The sequence below is a fragment of the Musca domestica genome, unplaced genomic scaffold (assembly GCF_030504385.1).
Source record: "Musca domestica strain aabys unplaced genomic scaffold, Musca_domestica.polishedcontigs.V.1.1 80, whole genome shotgun sequence".
Taxonomy (NCBI): Eukaryota; Metazoa; Arthropoda; class Insecta; order Diptera; family Muscidae; genus Musca; species Musca domestica.
In genome coordinates this window covers 939,308-964,915 of record NW_026712410.1, presented here as the reverse complement: position 1 = coordinate 964,915, position 25,608 = coordinate 939,308, and the positions used below count along the sequence as shown (strand labels likewise).

The 25,608-nt window shown below is 39.1% G+C and overlaps 1 protein-coding gene across 1 annotated transcript; it reads left to right on the top strand.

The window, feature by feature from the left end:
- The first annotated feature begins 2,650 nt into the window (after window positions 1–2,650).
- Window positions 2,651–6,875, top strand: LOC131806657 (uncharacterized). Its single transcript, XM_059131197.1, has 3 exons — window positions 2,651–2,798; window positions 5,107–5,248; window positions 5,825–6,875. The coding sequence occupies exons 1-3, from the start codon at window positions 2,651–2,653 to the stop codon at window positions 6,873–6,875; spliced, it is 1,341 nt and encodes a 446-aa protein (XP_058987180.1).
- Window positions 6,876–25,608: the final 18,733 nt, after the last annotated feature.

Sequence of the window (25,608 nt, the reverse complement as noted above, 5' to 3'; positions counted from 1 at the left end):
TTTAAGTGATGCAGAAGCAGAAGAATCTCACACCGTTAAAATAAGTCCACAACAAGGAGATTCAAGTCCACAAGAACATAGCTTAAATACACCACAGTTATCATTCAAATTAATCGAAATTGGTGAAGTGACAAATGAAAATCACAACAAACTAGCAAGATCATTAGAAAATCAATTTAATTCTAACGTAGCAGAATCAAATTCTATGATAAAGCTGGTCGAAACCAAGAAAGACAAGATATATTTAACAAAACTGCTTGAGAGACTGGAAGTCCAGATGAACACACTGCTCGATATTCGATCAGAAATGGCGAGAGAAGGTGCAGGAAATGACTTTACGGAAGATCAGTGGGAGCAGTCCGGAGAAGATTTCAACAAAGCTCAGATGCAAATAACAGAATTGTTGACATCTTTAGAAGCGGCAGAAAGAAAATCCGTAATGGTCGAAAAAATAAAAATTCCAGAGTTTAGTGGACGTCGTGAAGATTGGAACTCATTTTATGAATTATTCCGCACATTAGTGCACGAAGATAAAAATGCCTCAGATCAAGAGAAGCTGTTTCGTCTACGGTCAGCTTTGAAGGGGGATGCACTGCAGATTATTCAAAACATGCCGTTAACCAGTTCAGCATATGAAGAGGCTTTGGAAGCATTACGTAAAAGGTACGACAATAAAAGGACTCTATTCACACATTATGTGGACAGCCTATTAGATGTGCCAAAAATTAATGGATCATCAGTGCACAGTATCAAGAAGTTATTGGATACAGCTATAGAGAGCATTGAGTGAATCAAATCCATGAATTTGAAACTGGGAGATGCATACCCAATTCTGGCACACATAATAGTGCGCAAATTGGATAAAGAGACTCTTTTACAATATGAACAGACAATACAAAAGTGTACGGAAATTCAAGATATCAACGACGTTCTAAAATTCTTGGAGCAAAGATATCAAACTTTGAATTCAGTTTGGTCTATAGATGACGGAGATAAGCAGAGATTCAAGCGACAATAAAGTTTTGAAGTGGCAGCAACAAACAGCGAAGAAAATCAAACAAATTGCGGTTATTGCAAAAGTTTTGGGCACAAGATTCACCAATGTCAGCAGTATAAAACATTAACAGTGAAGGAGAGGATTGATTGGGTAAGACGGAACGAGCTGTGCACTAACTGTTTAAATCATAAGGCAACAAGAAGATGCATTAGCAAAACGAATTGCTTTATGTGTAATGGCAGACATCACACCAGCCTTCATATTGAAAAATCGGCTTCAGGAGGCAACAAAGGAAAATCAACATTTACCACAATTAAAGAAATGCATCATGTATTAATTGCAACAGCACAGATACGAGTAAAATCGAAGCAAAACGAATACATCACCTTGAGAGCATTAATCGATCCTTGTGCAGATATTGCAGTTGCCAAAGCAAAGAACAGATGTAACACTGCATGGACTTGGAGGAGCAGTCGTCGGTAAAGCAAAATCGAAAGTTATTATCGAAGTAAAACCCAGATTTTTACTTCCTGAGTTGGCTTCAGTTCAGCAGGATCCAACGTGTGAATACGATATAGATAAATAGGAAAATTTTACGCTAGCAGATCCGGACTTTACGTCGTCAGATAGAATCGGCGTGCTAATTGGAAGCGATGTCTACCACGAAATCCTTCAGATGGTATTCACAAAAAGATAGTATATTGGCGCAGAGGACGAAGCTAGGATGGATACTGTCGGGACCGACTACGGAAAAAAAGGGAAGCAGCAAGAAAATTGTAGCAGCTACCACTCTGGAAAGATTTTGGGAGATACAGGAGGTGAGCGACAATCAAGCAGTGACAGAGGATGACTTTTGTATATCAAATTATGGTTCAACAACATCGTTAGCGAATGATGGCCGGTTTATGGTCAGACTTCCCTTCAGGGAAGACGTTGAATTAGGAGATTCACGTAAAAGAGCTATGGCAAGATTTTTGAACATTGAAAAGAAATTATGCGCCAACCCTGAACTAAAAATGGAATACAAACAGTTTATGGAAGAATATATTAGTATGGGGCATATGGAACGAGTAGAGCCGGAAATACGGGGAAAATACTACCTTCCCCATCAAGCTGTCATCAGAGAAAGCAGTATAACTACAAAAGTAAGAGTGGTGTTTGATGCGTCTTCCAAGACATCAAATGGAAGAAGCTTGAACGATATTCTCTACGCTGGACCAAGATAAGAGAGCACATGCCTGAACACCTCAAATTTCCTGGGAAAAAGTATGATCAAATTAGAGCGGTATACAAACTTCTTACTGCTAAGGCAGCATTAATTGAGGACCGACTGATGGTTTCAGCTAATATTCCATTGTTCACGCAGCACACGTCTCAGCTGCATCGGATCATCCCCCTGCCTATAAGGCTGAACGGTGGGAAATTTGTAGCACAGCCATAGGGACATTATCTGATATATAATTTCAACAGGGATGCCTATCATATAATGACGCAAGCTGAGTTAAACATGTGTCAGCTGTACATTGACGATGAATATGTTTGCGAAGGTAATTGGCCATGGGTCGACGCAAATGACCATTCGTGTGAGGTGTACTCTCTTAAGCCCCTAAATGCTCCGAGATGCCAGTTCTCTGAGACAAAGATGGAATCGCTATGGACGAAGCTGCAAGCCAACAACCGCTGGTTGTTCAAAGTTTTTCAACCAACAACTGCTCACGTATCCTGCAGTCGAGATTCACAGCAAATAGTCCAGCTACCGAGTCAAGGCATCATTACGATGAAGCCAGGATGTACATTAAGGGTAAAAGGAGCAACAATTTCCACACCTTTCAATCTTGAATCGAAGAAGGTCGTGGAAGACAAATCATCCTTCGTAGCAGACATAGACCGGCTGTCTAATTTCTCGGTCATGCCTTTAGGGCCGATGGTGGTAAATCACTCACCAAGTCTAGTGGAAATAGAGTCTCAGTTGAAAACGATCGATGTCTCACAGCTTAATCTAAAAGGGTTGAATTTTCATCACATCTCCGGGCACTTATCTCTAATGGTCATGGTAGCCGCCTGCATAATAGCTCTAATATGTTCAATCAGAAGATGCATAAAACCGACAAGAGTAGCATCTATTCACTTTGCCCCCCCGCAGAATGTTTGAAAGACTCAAACATGTGTGTGGAAATGGAATTGGTGTTTCACACGCTTATCTAAATATTATTTAGTTTTTAGTTTACTTTATGCTAAGTACTTACATTCTTATCAACATAGAATTTACTCTTCAGTTTAGTGATAATTTTGTATTGAACTATTTACGCACGACTATGTTTAATAGTTTTTGTAAATTATAATCTACCCAACGCTGTGTTTGCCTGCTGCATAAGATAATGAGCATGTAATAAAGATTTTACGACCCCCACAAGAGATATGCAAGATGAGTCGCGTACGCAAGATGAGTCGCGTTGGTCTGTCACCAATTCATATGTATTCTTGAATAGAAAGTAAGGGTTGCTAGATAGTGTGTAAGGTTAAGAATTATTTTGTAAGCTAGCACTTAAGATGGAATTATGAAAAAATAAATTCAGTGTCGAATCAAGCATCATACGAGCATTTTCATTCTCCTCCCAAATACCGGGAATGCACCTGTTCACAATAGCCCCTGATGATTTGAATTAATTCGCCAACACTGTTTAGTTTTATTGCAAAATGTTTATTTCGTATTGCCAAATTTTGGCAAACATTGTTTTAATTCCTAAGGTAAGTCAATTTTATTTAGGATAAAATATATTAGACATGCAAATAATAAGATTATACGTACATTTGATTTCAAACCATCAGGTATAATTAATTTTTATTGCAGTATGTTAACTGCTTGACGAACTATTGTAAAAGAAAGAGAGCTTGCTTGAGCACTCAAAATCTAACTTCTTATTGTAGAATTTAGTACAAAAGGAATAAAGTGTAATGGAGGATTTAGCAAAAATTATGAATAATCGATAAATGACATCGAATTTGCTTAAAACAATACTTGAAATTATTCATGTTGGTTACTAGATGAGGTGATATGCGTTGACACCCACTCCATGCATCCGTTGCATCTCACCGAGACCGATATGTGGTGGATGCGATTACGACAAACGGAGTAGAAACATGGTCCGGGGTTGGTCTCGATCCCGGCTCGGACCAAGAGAATACAGATAACACATTCGGGATGGACGAACACGAGCATGTATTTGCTGGGTTGGCGGCCCCTGGTCGGAGATTTGTACCTCCGAGCCAATCCGGTAAATAGAACCGGCCGCTGTGTATATCTGTAGTTTAATGAAGCTGCTCTACCTCCTTATTGTACCATGGGTATTTCCATAAGCTTTCAAAGGGTACTCATTTTGTAAATACCGAACCGGATAAAACCCGGATGTTGTATCCGAAATTTCTGGTCAAATAACCGGATATTTCTCTCATGCAAAAATACTTTCCCTTAATTAGGTAAAAATAAAAAATAGAAGAAATATATAGAAGAAATTGTTAGACTATTGGCGCTGGAGTCCAGTTAAATATTTTTCGCCTAGAGATAGTTTTCGCATGGCTAAATTACAGAAGATAGAACAAAGCTACCTCTAAATACATTTTTTTCTTTAGGTGCGTTGGATGCCACTACTCCGTTTTAAAATACATCCACAGTTTGTTTGTGTGTACGTACTGTTTTGAATAAAAATAAAATGTTGTTGTTGCAAAATAGTCAGGTTTGTTTATTAGTGGAGAAAAACAAAAAACAAGGAAGGATTGGGGGCTCTTTCCGAAACCTAGGTATTCCCTGCCTTACCCCCTGTAAGCATTAAATCTTTCACCACTAATAAACAAACGTTGAAATAGGTGCAACGTGTCATGCGGGCCTGTGCCACAAGCTGGGCAGATGTTCTGCAAGTCGCTGTTAATCCGGGCCCAGTAGGAAGATTTCGGAGAAGATTTCAACAAAGCTCATATGCAAATAACAGAATTGTTGACATCTTTAGAAGCGGCAGAAAGAAAATCCGTAATGGTCGAAAAAATAAAAATTCCAGAGTTTAGTGGACGTCGTGAAGATTGGAACTCATTTTATGAATTATTCCGCACATTAGTGCACGAAGATAAAAATGCCTCAGATCAAGAGAAGCTGTTTCATCTACGGTCAGCTTTGAAGGGGGATGCACTGCAGATTATTCAAAACATGCCGTTAACCAGTTCAGCATATGAAGAGGCTTTGGAAGCATTACGTAAAAGGTACGACAATAAAAGGACTCTATTCACACATTATGTGGACAGCCTATTAGATGTGCCAAAAATTAATGGATCATCAGTGCACAGTATCAAGAAGTTATTGGATACAGCTATAGAGAGCATTGAGTGAATCAAATCCATGAATTTGAAACTGGGAGATGCATACCCAATTCTGGCACACATAATAGTGCGCAAATTGGATAAAGAGACTCTTTTACAATATGAACAGACAATACAAAAGTGTACGGAAATTCAAGATATCAACGACGTTCTAAAATTCTTGGAGCAAAGATATCAAACTTTGAATTCAGTTTGGTCTATAGATGACGGAGATAAGCAGAGATTCAAGCGACAATACAGTTTTGAAGTGGCAGCAACAAACAGCGAAGAAAATCAAACAAAATGCGGTTATTGCAAAAGTTTTGGGCACAAGATTCACCAATGTCAGCAGTATAAAACATTAACAGTGAAGGAGAGGATTGATTGGGTAAGACGGAACGAGCTGTGCACTAACTGTTTAAATCATAAGGCAACAAGAAGATGCATTAGCAAAACGAATTGCTTTATGTGTAATGGCAGACATCACACCAGCCTTCATATTGAAAAATCGGCTTCAGGAGGCAACAAAGGAAAATCAACATTTACCACAATTAAAGAAATGCATCATGTATTAATTGCAACAGCACAGATACGAGTAAAATCGAAGCAAAACGAATACATCACCTTGAGAGCATTAATCGATCCTTGTGCTCAGGCGTCTTCAATCAGCGAGGAAGCCGTACAGATATTGCAGTTGCCAAAGCAAAGAACAGATGTAACACTGCATGGACTTGGAGGAGCAGTCGTCGGTAAAGCAAAATCGAAAGTTATTATCGAAGTGAAACCCAGATTTTTAAGCGATTTCGCTGTGAATATAGAGGCAGTCGTACTTCCTGAGTTGGCTTCAGTTCAGCAGGATCCAACGTGTGAATACGATATAGATAAATGGGAAAATTTTACGCTAGCAGATCCGGACTTTACGTCGTCAGATAGAATCGACGTGCTAATTGGAAGCGATGTCTACCACGAAATCCTTCAAGATGGTATTCACAAAAAAGATAGTATATTGGCGCAGAGGACGAAGCTAGGATGGATACTGTCGGGACCGACTACGGAAAAAAAGGGAAGCAGCAAGAAAATTGTAGCAACTACTACTCTGGAAAGATTTTGGGAGATAGAGGAGGTGAGCGACAATCAAGCAGTGACAGAGGATGACTTTTGTATATCAAATTATGGTTCAACAACATCGTTAGCGAATGATGGCCGGTTTATGGTCAGACTTCCCTTCAGGGAAGACGTTGAATTAGGAGATTCACGTAAAAGAGCTATGGCAAGATTTTTGAACATTGAAAAGAAATTATGCGCCAACCCTGAACTAAAAATGGAATACAAACAGTTTATGGAAGAATATATTAGTATGGGGCATATGGAACGAGTAGAGCCGGAAATACGGGGAAAATACTACCTTCCCCATCAAGCTGTCATCAGAGAAAGCAGTATAACTACAAAAGTAAGAGTGGTGTTTGATGCGTCTTCCAAGACATCAAATGGAAGAAGCTTGAACGATATTCTCTACGCTGGACCAAGATAAAAGAGCACATGCCTGAACACCTCAAATTTCCTGGGAAAAAGTATGATCAAATTAGAGCGGTATACAAACTTCTTACTGCTAAGGCAGCATTAATTGAGGACCGACTGATGGTTTCAGCTAATATTCCATTGTTCACGCAGCACACGTCTCAGCTGCATCGGATCATCCCCCTGCCTATAAGGCTGAACGGTGGGAAAGTTGTAGCACAGCCATCGGGACATTATCTGATATATAATTTCAACAGGGATGCCTATCATATAATGACGCAAGCTGAGTTAAACATGTGTCAGCTGTACATTGACGATGAATATGTTGCGAAGGTAATTGGCCATGGGTCGACGCAAATGACCATTCGTGTGAGGTGTACTCTCTTAAGCCCCTAAATGCACCGAGATGCCAGTTCTCTGAGACAAAGATGGAATCGCTATGGACGAAGCTGCAAGCCAACAACCGCTGGTTGTTCAAAGTTTTTCAACCAACAACTGCTCACGTATCCTGCAGTCGAGATTCACAGCAAATAGTCCAGCTACCGAGTCAAGGCATCATTACGATGAAGCCAGGATGTACATTAAGGGTAAAAGGAGCAACAATTTCCACACCTTTCAATCTTGAATCGAAGAAGGTCGTGGAAGACAAATCATCCTTCGTAGCAGACATAGACCGGCTGTCTAATTTCTCGGTCATGCCTTTAGGGCCGATGGTGGTAAATCACTCAGCAAGGCTAGTGGAAATAGAGTCTCAGTTAAAAACGATCGATGTCTCACAGCTTAATCTAAAAGGGTTGAATTTTCATCACATCTCCGGGCACTTATCTCTAATGGTCATGGTAGCCGCCTGCATAATAGCTCTAATATGTTCAATCAGAAGATGCATAAAACCGACAAGAGTAGCATCTATTCACTTTGCCCCCCCGCAGAATGTTTGAAAGACTCAAACATGTGTGTGGAAATGGAATTGGTGTTTCACACGCTTATCTAAATATTATTTAGTTTTTAGTTTACTTTATGCTAAGTACTTACATTCTTATCAACATAGAATTTACTCTTCAGTTTAGTGATAATTTTGTATTGAACTATTTACGCACGACTATGTTTAATAGTTTTTTGTAAATTATAATCTACCCAACGCTGTGTTTGCCTGCTGCATAAGATAATGAGCATGTAATAAAGATTTTACGACCCCCACAAGAGATATGCAAGATGAGTCGCGTACGCAAGATGAGTCGCGTTGGTCTGTCACCAATTCATATGTATTCTTGAATAGAAAGTAAGGGTTGCTAGATAGTGTGTAAGGTTAAGAATTATTTGTAAGCTAGCACTTAAGATGGAATTATGAAAAATAAATTCAGTGTCGAATCAAGCATCATACGAGCATTTTCATTCTCCTCCCAAATACCGGGAATGCACCTGTTCACAATAGCCCTTGATGATTTGAATTAATTCGCCAACACTGTTTAGTTTTATTGCAAAATGTTTATTTCGTATTGCCAAATTTTGGCAAACATTGTTTTAATTCCTAAGGTAAGTCAATTTTATTTAGGATAAAATATATTAGACATGCAAATAATAAGATTATACGTACATTTTGATTTCAAACCATCAGGTATAATTAATTTTATTGCAGTATGTTAACTGCTTGACGAACTATTGTAAAAGAAAGAGAGCTTGCTTGAGCACTCAAAATCTAACTTCTTATTGTAGAATTTAGTACAAAGGAATAAAGTGTAATGGAGGATTTAGCAAAAATTATGAATAATCGATAAATGACATCGAATTTGCTTAAAACAATACTTGAAATTATTCATGTTGGTTACTAGATGAGGTGATATGCGTTGACACCCACTCCATGCATCCGTTGCATCTCACCGAGACCGATATGTGGTGGATGCGATTACGACAAACGGAGTAGAAACATGGTCCGGGGTTGGTCTCGATCCCGGCTCGGACCAAGAGAATACAGATAACACATTCGGGATGGACGAACACGAGCATGTATTTGCTGGGTTGGCGGCCCCTGGTCGGAGATTTGTACCTCCGAGCCAATCCGGTAAATAGAACCGGCCGCTGTGTATATCTGTAGTTTAATGAAGCTGCTCTACCTCCTTATTGTACCATGGGTATTTCCATAAGCTTTCAAAGGGTACTCATTTTGTAATACCGAACCGGATAAAACCCGGATGTTGTATCCGAAATTTCTGGTCAAATAACCGGATATTTCTCTCATGCAAAAAATACTTTCCCTTAATTAGGTAAAAATAAAAAAATAGAAGATATATATAGAAGAAATTGTTAGGCTATTGGCGCTGGAGTCCAGTTAAATATTTTTCGCCTAGAGATAGTTTTCGCATGGCTAAATTACAGAAGATAGAACAAAGCTACCTCTAAATACATTTTTTTCTTTAGGTGCGTTGGATGCCACTACTCCGTTTAAAATACATCCACAGTTTGTTTGTGTGTACGTACTGTTTTGAATAAAATAAAATGTTGTTGTTGCAAAATAGTCAGGTTTGTTTATTAGTGGAGAAAGACAAAAAACAAGGAAGGATTGGTGGCTCTTTCCGAAACCTAGGTATTCCCTGCCTTACCCCCTGTAAGCATTAAATCTTTCACCATTAATAAACAAACGTTGTTTTTATAAACTGTTTTTTTAACTTTGAAGCGATCCCCTTTTTAAAGAGCAAAGATGGAGATTCCTTGGAATGTTGTAGCAGCCCATACATCTCTGTTTGCTCTTTTTCCATTTTCTGACTCCATTCAATCTGATTCTGCCTCTAAGTCCAGTTTCAAAAAGGATGCCACCTATATGGGTTGTGTCCATAACGAGACTGGAGTTATGTGAGTAGGTTTGGCTGGGCAGCGAAATAGGTGCAACGTGTCATGCGGGCCTGTGCCACAAGCTGGGCAGATGTTCTGCAAGTCGCTGTTAATCCGGGCCCAGTAGGAATTTAGGCGGCTGCACCATCCGGATCGTAATTGAGCAAAAACTACTCGGGTTTGTCGGGGCAGCTCTCGTTCTTCAGCTGCGACGGGAGGGGGATGGTCTCCTAACACATTCACTCTGTATCCTTCAATGGCTTCTGAGACCGCATTAGAGTGAATACTATTCAGTTCCGCTAGATAGCCCTTTTGATCTAGAGGCTCTCACTTATACCTACGTACCTCTCTCTAGATCATGAAGGTCTTTCCTAACGTGCCTGCACGGAGGTTGCCTATCCACAAGATGGTGATTCGGATGGCTTTGTCTATAAAACCCAAGCAGGTATTGCATTGAAAGCATTTTGTTATGCTGTCGCATAAGACCTTCGCCTCCTCATGTAGGTGATCGAAAGGTGTCATGAGGAGGCACCCTGCTGCAGTTCTAAGGTCGGCACTAACATTGGCGGACCACACCGGTGCCGCATAATTTACCACAGACCGTCCTATCGTGTTGTAAGAGGTCAACAAGGTTTCCTTATCAGCTCCCCAAGTACTGCCGGCCGGTCCCACGCCTCACATTCCCACCCCTGCGACATCCCTTTACACAGGGACCGCGTACACATCATGATCACATTCACAATGGGAATTGTGTAGGAAATTGAAAACTAACTACAGAATCTAATTCATCAGCTAGTTTGTCAAATGATAAAACATGTATTTTAATTGTTTAAAAATGAAATTATTCTAGATTTAATAACTTCTAAACTCATACCAAAATCAGTATATAACAATTGGTAGTAATTGGTAGGAACCATGGTACAATGAATTCAAGGTAGGGCAGAACTACCATATGATTTAATTTTTTTTATTTTTCTGGCTTAATATGTCAACTTCATTTGCTTATGTGTGTGCCTTCTTTTCAATAATAAAAAATTGTTTAGAAAATATTCAAATTCGGGTGCTTTCAAAATGCTTATTGCAACGAATGCATCGACAAAATCTACAGTTTTTTTCGCGAAATAAACCATAAGAGATATATAGAACGTGATTTTGAAAATAAATTTTGACCTTTCATTCAGTTTTCGCGGTATTTTAAATTATTTATTCAAAATTTATGCAACAAGTTGTTTGCATTTTTATTGTTTTGATTGAGTACAAAAATGGAGTTCAACAGAATACGTCTGCTTCTAAGTGTGGGTAATCTAATTAATTTTAGCCTGCTAGCATAAGAAGGCAAAGGAAAATCAATATTCCAAAATAAACCTCGCAAGGCAAATAACAGAAATTGTTTTGCACGGATTCTATTTTATCTGAGTATATTGCATATTGAGGATCCCATACAACAGAACCACCGTTTAACAAGACCTTAAACACCATTTGCTTTATTTACCATTGTTATTACATGGCTATTAAAATTTAATTTTGGATCCAGCAAGAAGCCAATATCGACAAATTAATCTACAGTTGACAATGAATGACCTTCAATTATTATATTGCAATATCAGAGAAGATCTGGAGAAGCATATATGCATACATTTGCTCAAATTTAAATCCATACAATTTAACATGCACCATTGAAAAAGGTTATCTAAATCGATTTGAAGTAAACTAGCTTGTTTATCACAAATTTGGGAAATGAATAATTTAAAACCATCTGCGTACATTCACAATTTCGAGTAATCTATGGAATTAGGTAAATCGGTGAAAACAAAAGAAAGAAGGCCGGTCCTAGGTGACTTTCTTGCGGAACACCCGATGGAACGTTAATCGTTTTGGATAGATACCCTTCAAACAAAACTAGTTGAAACCCATATAATTTAATTTATATATTAGAAGTTCATGCTTAACCCTATCGAAAGCTTTACTAAAATCAATATAAATTGTGTCAGTTTGCTTACGCTGGACAAATTATTTTATTACTGTAAATTGTATTGACGTAAATTGTTTAAGATTTGTTGTAGTTGAAAGACCACTACAAAAACCATGCTGATATAGACTCAATATAGATTGAATTTTCAGTGAAATTACTGCAGTAATTAATTTTTCGAACAATTTTGGAATGACACTTAATTTTGCAATTCCTCTACAATTTTGACACATTAGTAAGACTACCAGACTTATGTTAAGGTATAATATAAGATGTTTTCCGGAAAGATAGAAAGTGACCAAATTTAAGTGAATAACTAAGCAATATAGCTAAAGGAAGTGCTAATGTTTCTGAACAAGATGCAATACAATAATATTCTGATGACATATGCAACATCTTCCTACACGGCGTAAGATCCTTCTCTTAACCCTGTCACTCTCGGGGTGCTCTATAAACTGCCGGTTGAAATAACCCGCGCACCTCTTCAGATCTGTCACTTCTACGCCGTTAAATGAGACAGATGTTAGATCGTAATTTTTCCCAGGGTTCTAACGGTCATTGATGATTTGCTATTGATTTCTCTAAGGCAATACCGTTCAGGAACCAGAACCAGAGAACTTTGTTCGGCTTTCCAAACTTCTTCGATGCATTCTTTTCCTCTAGAATCGTCGTCGTAATCATCATATTCGTTTAAAATCTTGGATCCTTCTGTGGGCAGCGGCTACTCTCCTTCTTCGACTTTTGGATTATTTTTAAGTAACTTGATAAGTTTCCCCGAAGTGGTTTTTCATCAGTCAGTGCGGGTGCGACACCAGAATTTCCTTCCACATCGCGTTCCTCAAAATGAGGACTTGCCGGCGGGAAAAAATTCCCAAATTTTCCTTCCAAGCCTGGAATCTGTTTTCGTTCAACAGTATTATGTCCCTCTCTTACACTTGATAGTTGTTTGGACAAGTCATCTTTCTCAGCTTCGACGACTTGCCTTTCCTCTTGTTTCTTGTCTTCATTTTTATTTTTGCTGGGTTGTAGCAATGGGAACATCTGCTTCATTAGTTCCATCATCGATTTCAAATGCTCCTGCTGCTGCTGCAGCATCATTTTCTGGAACGCCTGAAACTGTTGCTGTCATAAAATGATCTGGTATATTCAATGGCCCAGGATTTTCGACCTCAGGGCCTCCTGACGCTGTTGTTTTATCCGCTTTCTGAAGCTCATGCTCCCCTTCTTGGAGTTTTTGTTTTTGGAACTCCTTTTTCATTTTTTGCATCATATTTTGCTTTTTTTATATTTCTTTGTTTTTTTTTTCGATGTTGCTTTCTTGGCTCTTTATCATTTATTTATTTTTTTTTTAACTTATATCTTTTTTAGTTCGGACTTTTGAGGTCCTCTTATCAAATTTGTATGTTTTGTTTTGCGACTTTGTTGTACTTTTTAGCGATTTTTTTCTTTGGTTTTTCCCCTATGGCGAGTTTTTTTTTTTTTATTTTTGCCCATTGGGTTTCATTTGTAATATTTATATGTTTTTTTTTAATTCTGCCTCTATGGCTATTTTATTCTTGCACAATGACTTTTTCGTTTAATTTTGTCCCTTCGACTATTTTTTAAAATGCCCTACGGTCTTATATTTCAAATGTCTCAGCGGACTTCTTTTGGTAGCAGTTCTCCTCTTTTTTTTTTTGAAGAATAGCTACTTCTGCTTGTTGTGAGTCTCTTACCACTGGTGGGGGAAAACTCCTACAATTTTTTCTTTTTGTGGTCGCTAATTCGTTTTCAAGCGAAGGCTCGATTGATGTAAGATGAGAAAAGAAAACCAACCGAATGGTTTGGCTATTGATTCAATTCTAATTGTATTTAAAAAATATGTTTCCTAAGTGCTACCGAAACTAATCTAACTGGACCTAATCGCAGCCACGCAATTATTCTTATCTATTCTAATATTTATTGGAGAACATTGCAGGGCTGCTTGTTATTTCATTCAAGTGGTCTTGTGCATCTACTGAGCGCATCGATATCTGTACGTGTGGGTCATAACCTTTATTATCTTACAAATTATCGTATGCGTCAGCGCACAAGATCACCGAATTGTTCACTGTGGTGTTTTATGGCGGCTGGGAAAAATTAATTTTATAATATTTATTGTTTATTGCTAGATTTCCGAGGCGACTCAACCCACTCAAAAGTATGTAAAAAGTATTTAGTATCTTTGAAGCGGCGATTGGTATATTCTCTGAATTCTTGCCAATTGGCTTTCCCGTGGTTAAGGAAAATAAACAGTGCATGTAGCAAATAATTCAGTGTGTTTATATGATTATGATCTCCGGAAATTACAGCCAAAATGGTGATCGAAACACTTTGAGAGTTATGATATATCCAATGGATGAAGATGGCTTATCCAAAGCAATGAATAGAAAGCTGTGGGGTAGAAGGATTCAGGCAAAATATCACAGATTGTATTACAGTATAAGGAAATTTCACAGGTGTAGATTAGTTTCCTTGAACTCAAGCAGTGTGCAAAGATTGGAGTCTTGGGTTTGGTTCAGTTTATGGTGTAGTGAAAAGAGTATAGAAAAATTGTATCTTAAACCTCAGGCATTCAAGAATACAGTTTTGGACATCTCTTTGGGCGAGTGCCACATTATCACAATTATTATTATCAACAGCTCCAATGTGATGTAGAAACACCTTGTCATAAGGTTGACCAACCATCAACCTATTTATTAGTTTCGTATCCTTCGAGAATAGGTTCATTTGAGGTACCAGGGACGTGCAAAACATTTTCGCAAATTTGGGAAAAGTTTTTACCCCTTGGTTGTTGAAATTTAAGTGAATTCTTCGTTCCAGTCATGGCAATTTTTTGTTTAATCTTCTATAAAGCCTCCATATAACATAACAACGTTTAATATTTAAATCTTGTAGAATGTTATGGAAATCTCCAACCCGAAAATAGTCCGAGTTAACAGTAGCTAAAGCCCTGGTATCTTCCACAGCAATCTGAAGAGCCTTTTATGGGACAAAAAACTCAACAAAGGTGGAGGAGGTTTTCAAGTCAATCTTGAAGATAATCTTTGTCTCTTGGAGGTGTTGTAAATTCCACAACCAGTAGCATTGTCTTTGACCGATGCATCTGTTGCAAATAATTCAAATCATGCATTTTGTAGTGAGCAAGCTCCTTGTAAATGGCTTGTAAAAGCTAGTAAGTTGGTTCTGATGTGTGGAATTTCTGTCGGGAATATGAGCCTGACTAGTGTATTGTCAGCAATAATATCATACGATATCTGGATTTCGTAGCTTCATCCTACTGATCTTTTTGCAGTTAAAAACTGGGCTCTGTGTGCAGGCGGTAGTTCTCCAGCAAGCGTATATACCACAAGAGTAGGTTATGATTTGGGCACTCCCAGGGATCTTTTAATCATGTCAATTAGACGTTCAACTTTTTTCTTTATGTACTGTGGAGAATTAGCAGTTGTCGTTTTAGAGTACTCAATTTTGGATCTAACAACGCTTCTATATACATTAAGGCTAGTTTTGGATGTAGACCTCCTCTGATTGAAGTAAGGCATCTCAAAAGATTAGTCTTATTGATAACGGCATTCTCTATAAATGAGAAATGTTCAGAAACAGACAGGGAGTTAGAGATAATTCGTCACAGAAACTTTAGTTTCTTTTGTTGTTGCATGAAGGTAACATCGACATTCAGTGTAATTTGTTTTATGGTGGATTAAACGAAAGATTGAGTGCGGAAAGTGCATTTACGTCGTTTGATTTTCCTTGCAGGTGTTCCATGGCTTGATCAAAGTCCTTATGATATACCACCCTGCTGCGGTTCTAAGGTCGGCATTTTGGCAGGACTGAATATTTTTCCACTACATAGCACTAACATTGGCGGACCACACCGGCGCCGCATAATTTACCACAGACCGTCCTATCGTGTTGTAAGAGGTCAACAAGGTTTCCTTATCAGCTCCCCAAGTACTGCCGGCCGGTCCCACGCCTCACATTCCCACCCCTGTGACATTCCTTTACGCAGGGATCGCGTACACATCATGATCCGCATCACAATGGGAATTTTGTAGGCAATTGAAAACCAACTACAGAATCTAATTCATCAGATAAAATATGTATTTTAATTGTTTAAAATAAAAATATTCTAGATTTAATAACTTCTAAACTCATACTAAACATTACAGTACACAGAATTAAAGTCAATAATAATTCGTGCGGTGAAAATCAGTATATAACAATTGGTAGTAATTGGTAGGAACATCACTAGTAATTTTAGTACAAAAATCGAGTTCAACATTATATATATATAGCCCGCTAGCATAAGAAGGATAAGCAAAACCACTATTCTAATATAAACCTCATAAGGCAAATAGCAGAAATTGTTTTTGCACGGATTCTAAAATTCTCTAAATTAATCTACAGTTGACAATGAATGACGTCAATAATATATTGCAATATCAGAGAAGATCTGGAGAAGCATGTATGCTTACATTTGCTCAAATTTCAATCCATACAATTTAACATGCACCATTGAAAAGGTTATCTAAATCGATTTGAAGTAAACTAGCTCGTTTATCACAAATTTGGGAAATGAATAATTTAAAACCATCTGCGTACATTCACAATTTCGAGTAATCTATGGAATTAGGTAAATCGGTGAAAACAAAAGAAAGAAGGCCGGTCCAAGGTGACTTTCTTGCGGAACACCCGATGGAACGTTAATCGTTTTGGATAGATACCCTTCAAACAAAACTAGTTGTGATCTATTTCCATTTCATTTGACTAAGTTTGTGTTGAAAGCTCATGCTCCCCTTCTTGGAGCTTTTGTGTTTGGAACTCCTTTTTCATTTTTTGCATCATATTTTGCTTTTTTATATTTCTTTGTTTTTCTTTTTTGTATATTTTGCTTCTTTGTTTTTTGCGATGTTGCTTTCTTGGCCCTTTATCATTTATTTATTTTTTTTTTAATTTATATCTTTTTTAGTTCGGACTTTTGAGGTCCTCTTATCAAATTTGTATATTTTTGTATTGCGATTTTTTGTTGTATTTTTTTAGCGATTTTTTTCTTTGGTTTTTTTTTTTATTTTTGCCCTTTGGGTTTCGTTTGTAATATTTATATGTTTTTTTTTTTTTAATGCTGCCTCTATGGCTTTTTTATTCTTGCACAATGACTTTTTCGTTTAATTTTGTCCCTTCGACTATTTTTTAAAATGCCCTATGGTCTTATATTTCAAATGTCTCAGCGGACTTCTTTTGATAGCAGTTCTCCTCTTTCTTTGAAGAATAGCTACTTCTGCTTGTTGTGAGTTTCTTACCACTGGTGTGGGAAAACTCCTACAATTTTTTCGTTTTGTGGTCGCTAATTCGTTTTCAAGCGAAGGCTCGATTGATGTAAGATGAGAAAAGAAAACCAACCGAATGGTTTGGCTATTGATTCAATTCTAATTGTATTTAAAAAATATGTTTCCTAAGTGCTACCGAAACTAATCTAACTTAACCTAATCGCAGCCACGCAATTATTCTTATCTATTCTAATATTTATTGGAGAACATTGCAGGGCTGCTTGTTATTTCATTCAAGTGGTCTTGTGCATCTACTGAGCGCATCGATATCTGTACGTGTGGGTCATAACCTTTATTATCTTACAAATTATCGTATGCGTCAGCGCACAAGATCACCGAATTGTTCACTGTGGTGTTTTATGGCGGCTGGGAAAAATTTAATTTTATAATATTTATTGTTTATTGCTAGATTTCCGAGGCGACTCAACCCACTCAAAAGTATGTAAAAGTATTTAGTATCTTTGAAGCGGCGATTGGTATATTCTCTGAATTCTTGCCAATTGGCTTTCCCGTGGTTAAAGAAAATAAACAGTGCATGTAGCAAATAATTCAGTGTGTTTATATGATTATGATCTCCGGAAATTACAGCCAAAATGGTGATCGAACACTTTGAGAGTTATGATGTATCCAATGGATGAAGATGGCTTATCCAAAGCAATGAATAGAAAGCTGTGGGGTAGAAGGATTCAGGCAAAATATCACAGATTGTATTACAGTATAAGGAAATTTCACAGGTGTAGATTAGTTTCCTTGAACTCAAGCAGTGTGCAAAGATTGGAGTCTTGGGTTTGGTTCAGTTTATGGTGTAGTGAAAAGAGTATAGAAAAATTGTATCTTAAACCTCAGGCATTCAAGAATACAGTTTTGGACATCTCTTTGGGCGAGTGCCACATTATCACAATTATTATTATCAACAGCTCCAATGTGATGTAGAAACACCTTGTCATAAGGTTGACCAACCATCAACCTATTTATTAGTTTCGTATCCTTCGAGAATAGGTTCATTTTGAGGTACCAGGGACGTGCAAAAACATTTCGCAAATTTGGGAAAAGTTTTTACCCCTTGGTTGTTGAAATTTAAGTGAATTCTTCGTTCCAGTCATGGCAATTTTGTGTTTAATCTTCTATAAAGCCTCCATATAACATAACAACGTTTAATATTTAAATCTTGTAGAATGTTATGGAAATCTCCAACCCGAAAATAGTCCGAGTTAACAGTAGCTAAAACCCTGGTATCTTCCACAGCAATCTGAAGAGCCTTTTAAAGGACAAAAAACTCAACAAAGGTGGAGGAGGTTTTCAAGTCAATCTTGAAGATAAATCTTTGTCTCTTGGAGGTGTTGTAAATTCCACAACCAGTAGCATTGTCTTTGACCGATGCATCTGTTGCAAATAATTCAAATCATGCATTTTGTAGTGAGCAAGCTCCTTGTAAATGGCTTGTAAAAGCTAGTAAGTTGGTTCTGATGTGTGGAATTTCTGTCGGGAATATGAGCCTGACTAGTGTATTGTCAGCAATAATATCATACGATATCTGGATTTCGTAGCTTCATCCTACTGATCTTTTTGCAGTTAAAAACTGGGCTCTGTGTGCAGGCGGTAGTTCTCCAGCAAGCGTATATACCACAAGAGTAGGTTATGATTTGGGCACTCCCAGGGATCTTTTAATTATGTCAATTAGGACGTTCAACTTTTTTCTTTATGTACTGTGGAGAATAGCAGTTGTCGTTTTAGAGTACTCAATTTTGGATCTAACAACGTTTCTATATACATTAAGGCTAGCTTTGGATGTAGACCTCCTCTGATTGAAGTAAGGCATCTCAAAAGATTAGTCTTATTGATACGGCATTCTCTATAAATGAGAAATGTTCAGAAACAGACAGGGAGTTAGAGATAATTCGTCCCAGAAACTTTAGTTTCTTTTGTTGTTGCATGAAGGTAACATCGACATTCAGTGTAATTTGTTTTATGGTGGATTAAACGAAAGATTGAGTGCGGAAAGTGCATTTACGTCGTTTGATTTTCCTTGCAGGTGTTCCATGGCTTGATCAAAGTCCTTATGATATACCACCCTGCTGCGGTTCTAAGGTCGGCATTTTGGCAGGACTGAATATTTTTCCACTACATAGCACTAACATTGGCGGACCACACCGGCGCCGCATAATTTACCACAGACCGTCCTATCGTGTTGTAAGAGGTCAACAAGGTTTCCTTATCAGCTCCCCAAGTACTGCCGGCCGGTCCCACGCCTCACATTCCCACCCCTGTGACATTCCTTTACGCAGGGATCGCGTACACATCATGATCCGCATCACAATGGGAATTTTGTAGGCAATTGAAAACCAACTACAGAATCTAATTCATCAGATAAAATATGTATTTTAATTGTTTAAAGATAAAATATTCTAGATTTAATAACTTCTAAACTCATACTAAACATTACAGTACACAGAATTAAAGTCAATAATAATTCGTGCGGTGAAAATCAGTATATAACAATTGGTAGTAATTGGTAGGAACATTACTAGTAATTTTAGTACAAAAATCGAGTTCAACATTATATATATATAGCCCGCTAGCATAAGAAGGATAAGCAAAACCACTATCTAATATAAACCTCATAAGGCAAATAGCAGAAATTGTTTTTGCACGGATTCTAAAATTCTCTAAATTAATCTACAGTTGACAATGAATGACGTCAATAATATATTGCAATATCAGAGAAGATCTGGAGAAGCATGTATGCTTACATTTGCTCAAATTTCAATCCATACAATTTAACATGCACCATTGAAAGGTTATCTAAATCGATTTGAAGTAAACTAGCTCGTTTATCACAAATTTGGGAAATGAATAATTTAAAACCATCTGCGTACATTCACAATTTCGAGTAATCTATGGAATTAGGTAAATCGGTGAAAACAAAAGAAAGAAGGCCGGTCCAAGGTGACTTTCTTGCGGAACACCCGATGGAACGTTAATCGTTTTGGATAGATACCCTTCAAACAAAACTAGTTGTGATCTATTTCCATTTCATTTGACTAAGTTTGTGTTGAAACCCATATAATTTAATTTATATATTAGAAGTTCATGCTTAACCCTATCGAAAGCTTTACTAAAATCAATATAAATTGTGTCAGTTTGCTTACGCTTGACAAATTATTTTATTACTGTAAATTGTATTGACGTAAATTGTTTAAGATTTGTTGTAGTTGAAAGACCACTACAAAAACCATGCTGATATAGACTCAATATAGATTGAATTTTCAGTGAAATTACTGCAGTAATTAATTTTTCGAACAATTTTGGAATGACACTTAATTTTGCAATTCCTCTACAATTTTTGACACATTAGTAAGACTACCAGACTTATGTTAAGGTATAATATAAGATGTTTTCCGGAAAGATAGAAAGTGACCAAATTTAAGTGAATAACTAAGCAATATAGCTAAAGGAAGTGCTAATGTTTCTGAACAAGATGCAATACAATAATATTCTGATGACATATGCAACATCTTCCTACACGGCGTAAGATCCTTCTCTTAACCCTGTCACTCTCGGGGTGCTCTATAAACTGCCGGTTGAAATAACCCGCGCACCTCTTCAGATCTGTCACTTCTACGCCGTTAAATGAGACAGATGTTAGATCGTAATTTTTCCCAGGGTTCTAACGGTCATTGATGATTTGCTATTGATTTCTCTAAGGCAATACCGTTCAGGAACCAGAACCAGAGAACTTTGTTCGGCTTTCCAAACTTCTTCGATGCATTCTTTTCATCTAGAATTGTCCTTTCTGTCCTTCTCTGCGCAACGGCTTCTCTTCTTCTTCCACTTTTCGATTATTTTAAGTAACTTGATAAGTTTCTCCCGGAGTGGTTTTTCATCAGTAAGTGCGGGTGCGACACCAGAATTTCCTTCCACATCTCGTTCCTCAAAAAGAGGACTTTCCGGCGGGAAAAAATTCCCGAAATTTCCTTCCAAGCCTGGAATCTGTTTTCGTTCAACAGTATTATGTCCCACTCTTACACTTGATAGTTGTTTGGACAAGTCATCTTTCTCAGCTTCGACGACTTGCCTTTCCCCCTTTTTTCTTGTCTTCATTTTTATTTTGCTGGGTTGTAGCAATAGAAACATCTGCTTCATTTGTTCCATCATCGATTTCAAATGCTCCTGCTGCTGCTGCAGCATCATTTTCTGGAACGCCTGAAACTGTTGCTGTCATATAATAATCTGGTATATTCAATGGCCCAGGATTTTCGACCTCAATACCTGCTGACGCTGTTGTTTTGTCCGCTTTCTGAAGCTCATGCCCCCTTTCTCGGAGCTTTTGTTTTTGGAACTCCTTTTTCATTTTTTGCATCATATTTTGCTTGTTTATATTTCTTTTTTTTTTTGTATATTTTGCTTCTTGCTGTTGTTGTTGTAGCAGTAGTACATGTATGTGTTTGCGTTCTGCTAATCTGGTTCCAGCTCCAGGTTAAAAAATTCGGCTACTTTAACGGGCTGTAGCCAGAGATCTTCTGGAGTGAGTTGGGTAGGTTTGGCTGTGCAATTAAAGAGGTGTAGCGTATTGTGCGGGCCTGTATCGCACGCCGGGCAGGCGTCACGCACATCTTCATCAATTCGTGCCCAATACGAATTTAGACGACTACACCATCCTGAACGTAATTGCGCTAAAACTACCCTGGTTTGTCTAGGCAGCTGACGTTCTTCAGCTGCAATGGATGGGGGTGGACTCCGAGGACGGCATTTACTTTAAAACTGCTAATAGCATTCGCGACTGCATCGGTGTGAATGCCACTCAGACCTGCCTGATAGGCTTCTTGATCTAGAGGTTCTCTCTTGTAGCGCTGGACCTCCCTCTCTAGATCGTGTATGTCCTTTTTGACACGCCTGGGTGGGGAGACTTATCCACCATATGATGGTTGGGATGACTCTCTGATTATGCTGACGTAAGGGAAGGACTTTCGCCTCCTCATGTAGATGGTCCACTGGTGTCATGAGGAGGCACCCTGTCGCAGTTCTCAGGCAGCGTTCTGTCAGGTCTGGATATGCTTCCACTGCGTAGCACTAGTATTCGCAGACCACACTGGAGTCGCATAGCTGACCACAGACCGACCTATCGCGTTATAAGAGGTCAACAAGGTTTCTTTGTCCGCACCCTAAGAGCTGCCGGCTAGCGCCTTGAGGACCTTGTTCCTACTTTTCATCTTGTCGCAGATAGCTGTGGCTTGCGCGGACGACTTGAACATGCTGTCGAACGTGACCCCAAGAATCTTGGGGTAGTTCGTGGTCGGTATTAGATTCCCCTCGACCTGAACATTCAGCTGTGTTCTCATCTCCGCAGACCATGTGGTAAAGAGTGTGGCCGTTGATTCGTGGCGGATATTTTCATATTCCTCTCGTGGAAGTATGCGGCAAGCCTTTCGCATATGTCATCGACCACTGGACCCGACGCCATGATCGTACAATCATCCGCATACGTTACGATCTCAATGCCGTCTGGAGGGCGAGGAATTCTGGAAAGGTAGAGGTTAAACAGTTCCGGAGATATCACCCCAACTTGGGGAACTCCCTGTTTCACTCTACGGGCTTTGGACTTCTTGTTCCGGAATTCCACGTACGACTGGCGTCCACACATATAGTTGATTATCCAACGTTTCAAACTTGGCCGGAGGGTAGTTCTCTGCACGTCCTCAAACAGTGTGGCATGATTGACCGTATCAAATGCCTTTGATAGGTCAAGGGCTACAAACACTGTTCTTTCACACGGCCTGTTCTGGTTCAGTCCTCTACTAATATGTGTGGAAATGGCTTGTAATGCTGTTGTGGTACTATGTTGTGGACGGAATCCATGCTGGTGGTTGGCAACTGTATAGCTTCCTCTAATGCTGGGGAGGAGTAAAGCCTCAAGAGTCTTTGCTACTGGCGACAAAAGCGAAATTGGCCTGTTCGATTCGCCTTTACTGGCATCCTTGACTGGCTTCAGTAGCGGGACCACCCGGCCCATTTTCCAGGTTTCGGGCACTATGTGGGTGGCTAGCGGCAAATTGAGAACTTTCGTAAAGTACTCGACTCCCGGCGTATCCAGCTGCTTCAACATTACCATTGAGATTCCGTCCGGGCCCAACGGATGACATTTGCAACATCACCCATCGTAAACTGTGGTGGTTCCTCCTCGACGGGAAGAGATCTGATACGACGTAGTACTCTTCGCTTCGCCCTATCGCTCTCGGGGTGCTCGACAAATTGTCGGTTAAAGTATTCCGCGCACCTCTTCGCATCAGTCACCGTTACGTTGTTAAAAGTGACTGAGGTACTATCATCCTTTTTTCCAGGTCCTGTCATCCAAGTTCCAGAGCGACTTAACCGTTACCCACAGCTTACTCATATCTGTTCCAATATTGGAGCACTTCAGTGTCTAGTCACTTTTTCATCTTATGCTCCTGTACCAACCGGTTGACTTCCACTGTCAAATCACTGATTCTAGGATCAGTAGGGTTGGTACGACGGAGATCATCACGCTCGTTTGCTAATCCCGCTGCCTCCGCTGCGAAGTTTGGTCTTATCTCGGGTAATCGGCCAGCAGGTATATATCGAGCGGTTGGAGCTTTGATGATATTTCTGAAAATCCTTTCTGCTACCCGAACATCAGAAAGGTTGGGCAGTTCTCTGAAGCGGCGGTTGGTGAATTCTCTGAACTCTGGCCAGTGAGCTTTCCCATGGTTAAGGAAAGTGCGGCGTTCAGAGGTTATGAAATCGGGCGACCTGCTGATGGAGACGATCATCGGGAGATGGTCTGAGCCAAGAGAAATGACGGGTTGCCAAGTCACGTCATTTATCAGACCGGGTGACACTATGGTTAAGTCTGGCGAACTGTGACACTCTCTTCTTATTGGGGTGGGGGCATCCTCGTTAACCGTGCAGAATATGGAGCAGTCAATCTGCTCTGCCAGCGCTGATCCCCTCTGGTCATTACCTTGGACGGAATGCCACAACTCATGGTGGGCATTAAAATCCCTTAGTACCAGGCGGTTATTGCCTACCAATAATGGGCTAATATCAGGCAAACAACGCGGTTCACAGCTATTAATCGGCGGGATATACACATTAAGCACCTCTACCTTGGCAGGTCCACACTTGACTGCTACCCCCATACATTCCATGTATAGGTCACTAGAGACTAGCTTAAGCGAGATAGGTCTGTACTGAGCAGAATGGTGTAACAGGAACGCTAATCCCCCACCCCCACTTCTGGTGCGATCCTTCCTTAGTACGTTGTATTCATAACAATTTTCATTCAGCTTGGTTTCCTGCACCGCTGCGATCTTAATATTCCTCCGACTCATAAATTCCACTATCTCATCTATTTTGCCTCGTAGTCCGTTGCAATTGAATTGCAAGAATGATGCACAATCCGGAGTTGGAACAGCAACATGTGGCGTTAGCTGCTGCGGTGTTGGTTGCTGTTCTGGAGACTGCGGTGGAGTGCCATACTCCGACGACGTTTCTGATGAGGACGACGAAGAAGTGGACTCGCTGGGGACTACGTTACAGTAGCAAGTCGCAACATAATCCCTTTCGCTGTAGTCTCGCAAACGCCTTAGTCCGGAACAGTTCTTGAAGTGCACCCATTCTCTGCATACATTACATCGCACCGAAACTGATCTGTGGTGGATGACGTTTTGACAAACCGAGCAGAACCAAGGTCCGGGGTTTTCCTCAATTCCGGCACGGACCAATAAAATCCGGAGCAAGCATTCCGGGATATGCTGCTCCTAATGCAGAAAAATAAACAAACACAAACATGTACATACTGGGTTGGCAGCCGCTGGCCGAAACTGGGATCTTGTTGTTTCGGGTCAATCCGGTATCGTAGAACCCGCTGCCGTGGGATTGATTTTGCTTCTTTGTTTTTTCGATGTTGCCTTCTTTGATGTCTATCATTTATTTATTTATTTACTTATTTTTAATTTTTTATTTTTTAATGTTAGGCCCAAGTTATCATACAGCCCCCATATAACATATAATTTGGTGCTTGAAGTTCGTAATAGATACTGCAGCATAAACAGAAAATGGGCCATGTAGGTCCACGTCTTCGTATAGCCCCCATATACCGTACCCTCCGATATTCGGTATTTTGATGATTTTAGCTACATTGTAAACAGATTTTTCTTCAAGTTTCGCATTTTAATATTGTAATAACTTATGACAAAAGTTGCCTATGCAGATCCACGTCGTCGTAGAGGCATTCGGTATTTTTAAGATTTTAACAGAATTTTTAATGTTATTTTTTTTTTTTTGAAAATTGCCAAATTTGTACCATATGGTGGAGGGTTTTAAAACCTGTTACCTGTTTTCTTTGGTTTTGCCCCTATGGTGAGTTTTTTTTATTTTTGCCCCTTGGGTCTTGTTTGTAATATGTATATGTGTTTTTTTATTCTGCCTCTATGGCTTTTTTATTTTTGCACAATGGCTTTTTCGTTTAATTTTGTCCCTTCGGCTATATTTTAAAATGCCCTACGGTCTTACATTTAAAATGTCTCAGCGGACTTCTTTTGGTAGCAGTACTCCTCTTTTTTTGAAAAATAGCTTCTTCTGTTTGT

What these genes read in the sequence shown, in the direction of transcription:
- LOC131806657 (XM_059131197.1), top strand. Translation starts at nt 2,651, where the DNA reads ATGGACGAAGCTGCAAGCCAACAACCGCTGGTTGTTCAAAGTTTTTCA. An exon ending in AGCCAGGATGTACATTAAGG is followed by an intron (nt 2,799 to 5,106) that starts GTAAAAGGAGCA and finishes TCCGCACATTAG; the next exon opens with TGCACGAAGATAAAAATGCC. An exon ending in TTGGAAGCATTACGTAAAAG is followed by an intron (nt 5,249 to 5,824) that starts GTACGACAATAA and finishes GTGTAATGGCAG; the next exon opens with ACATCACACCAGCCTTCATA.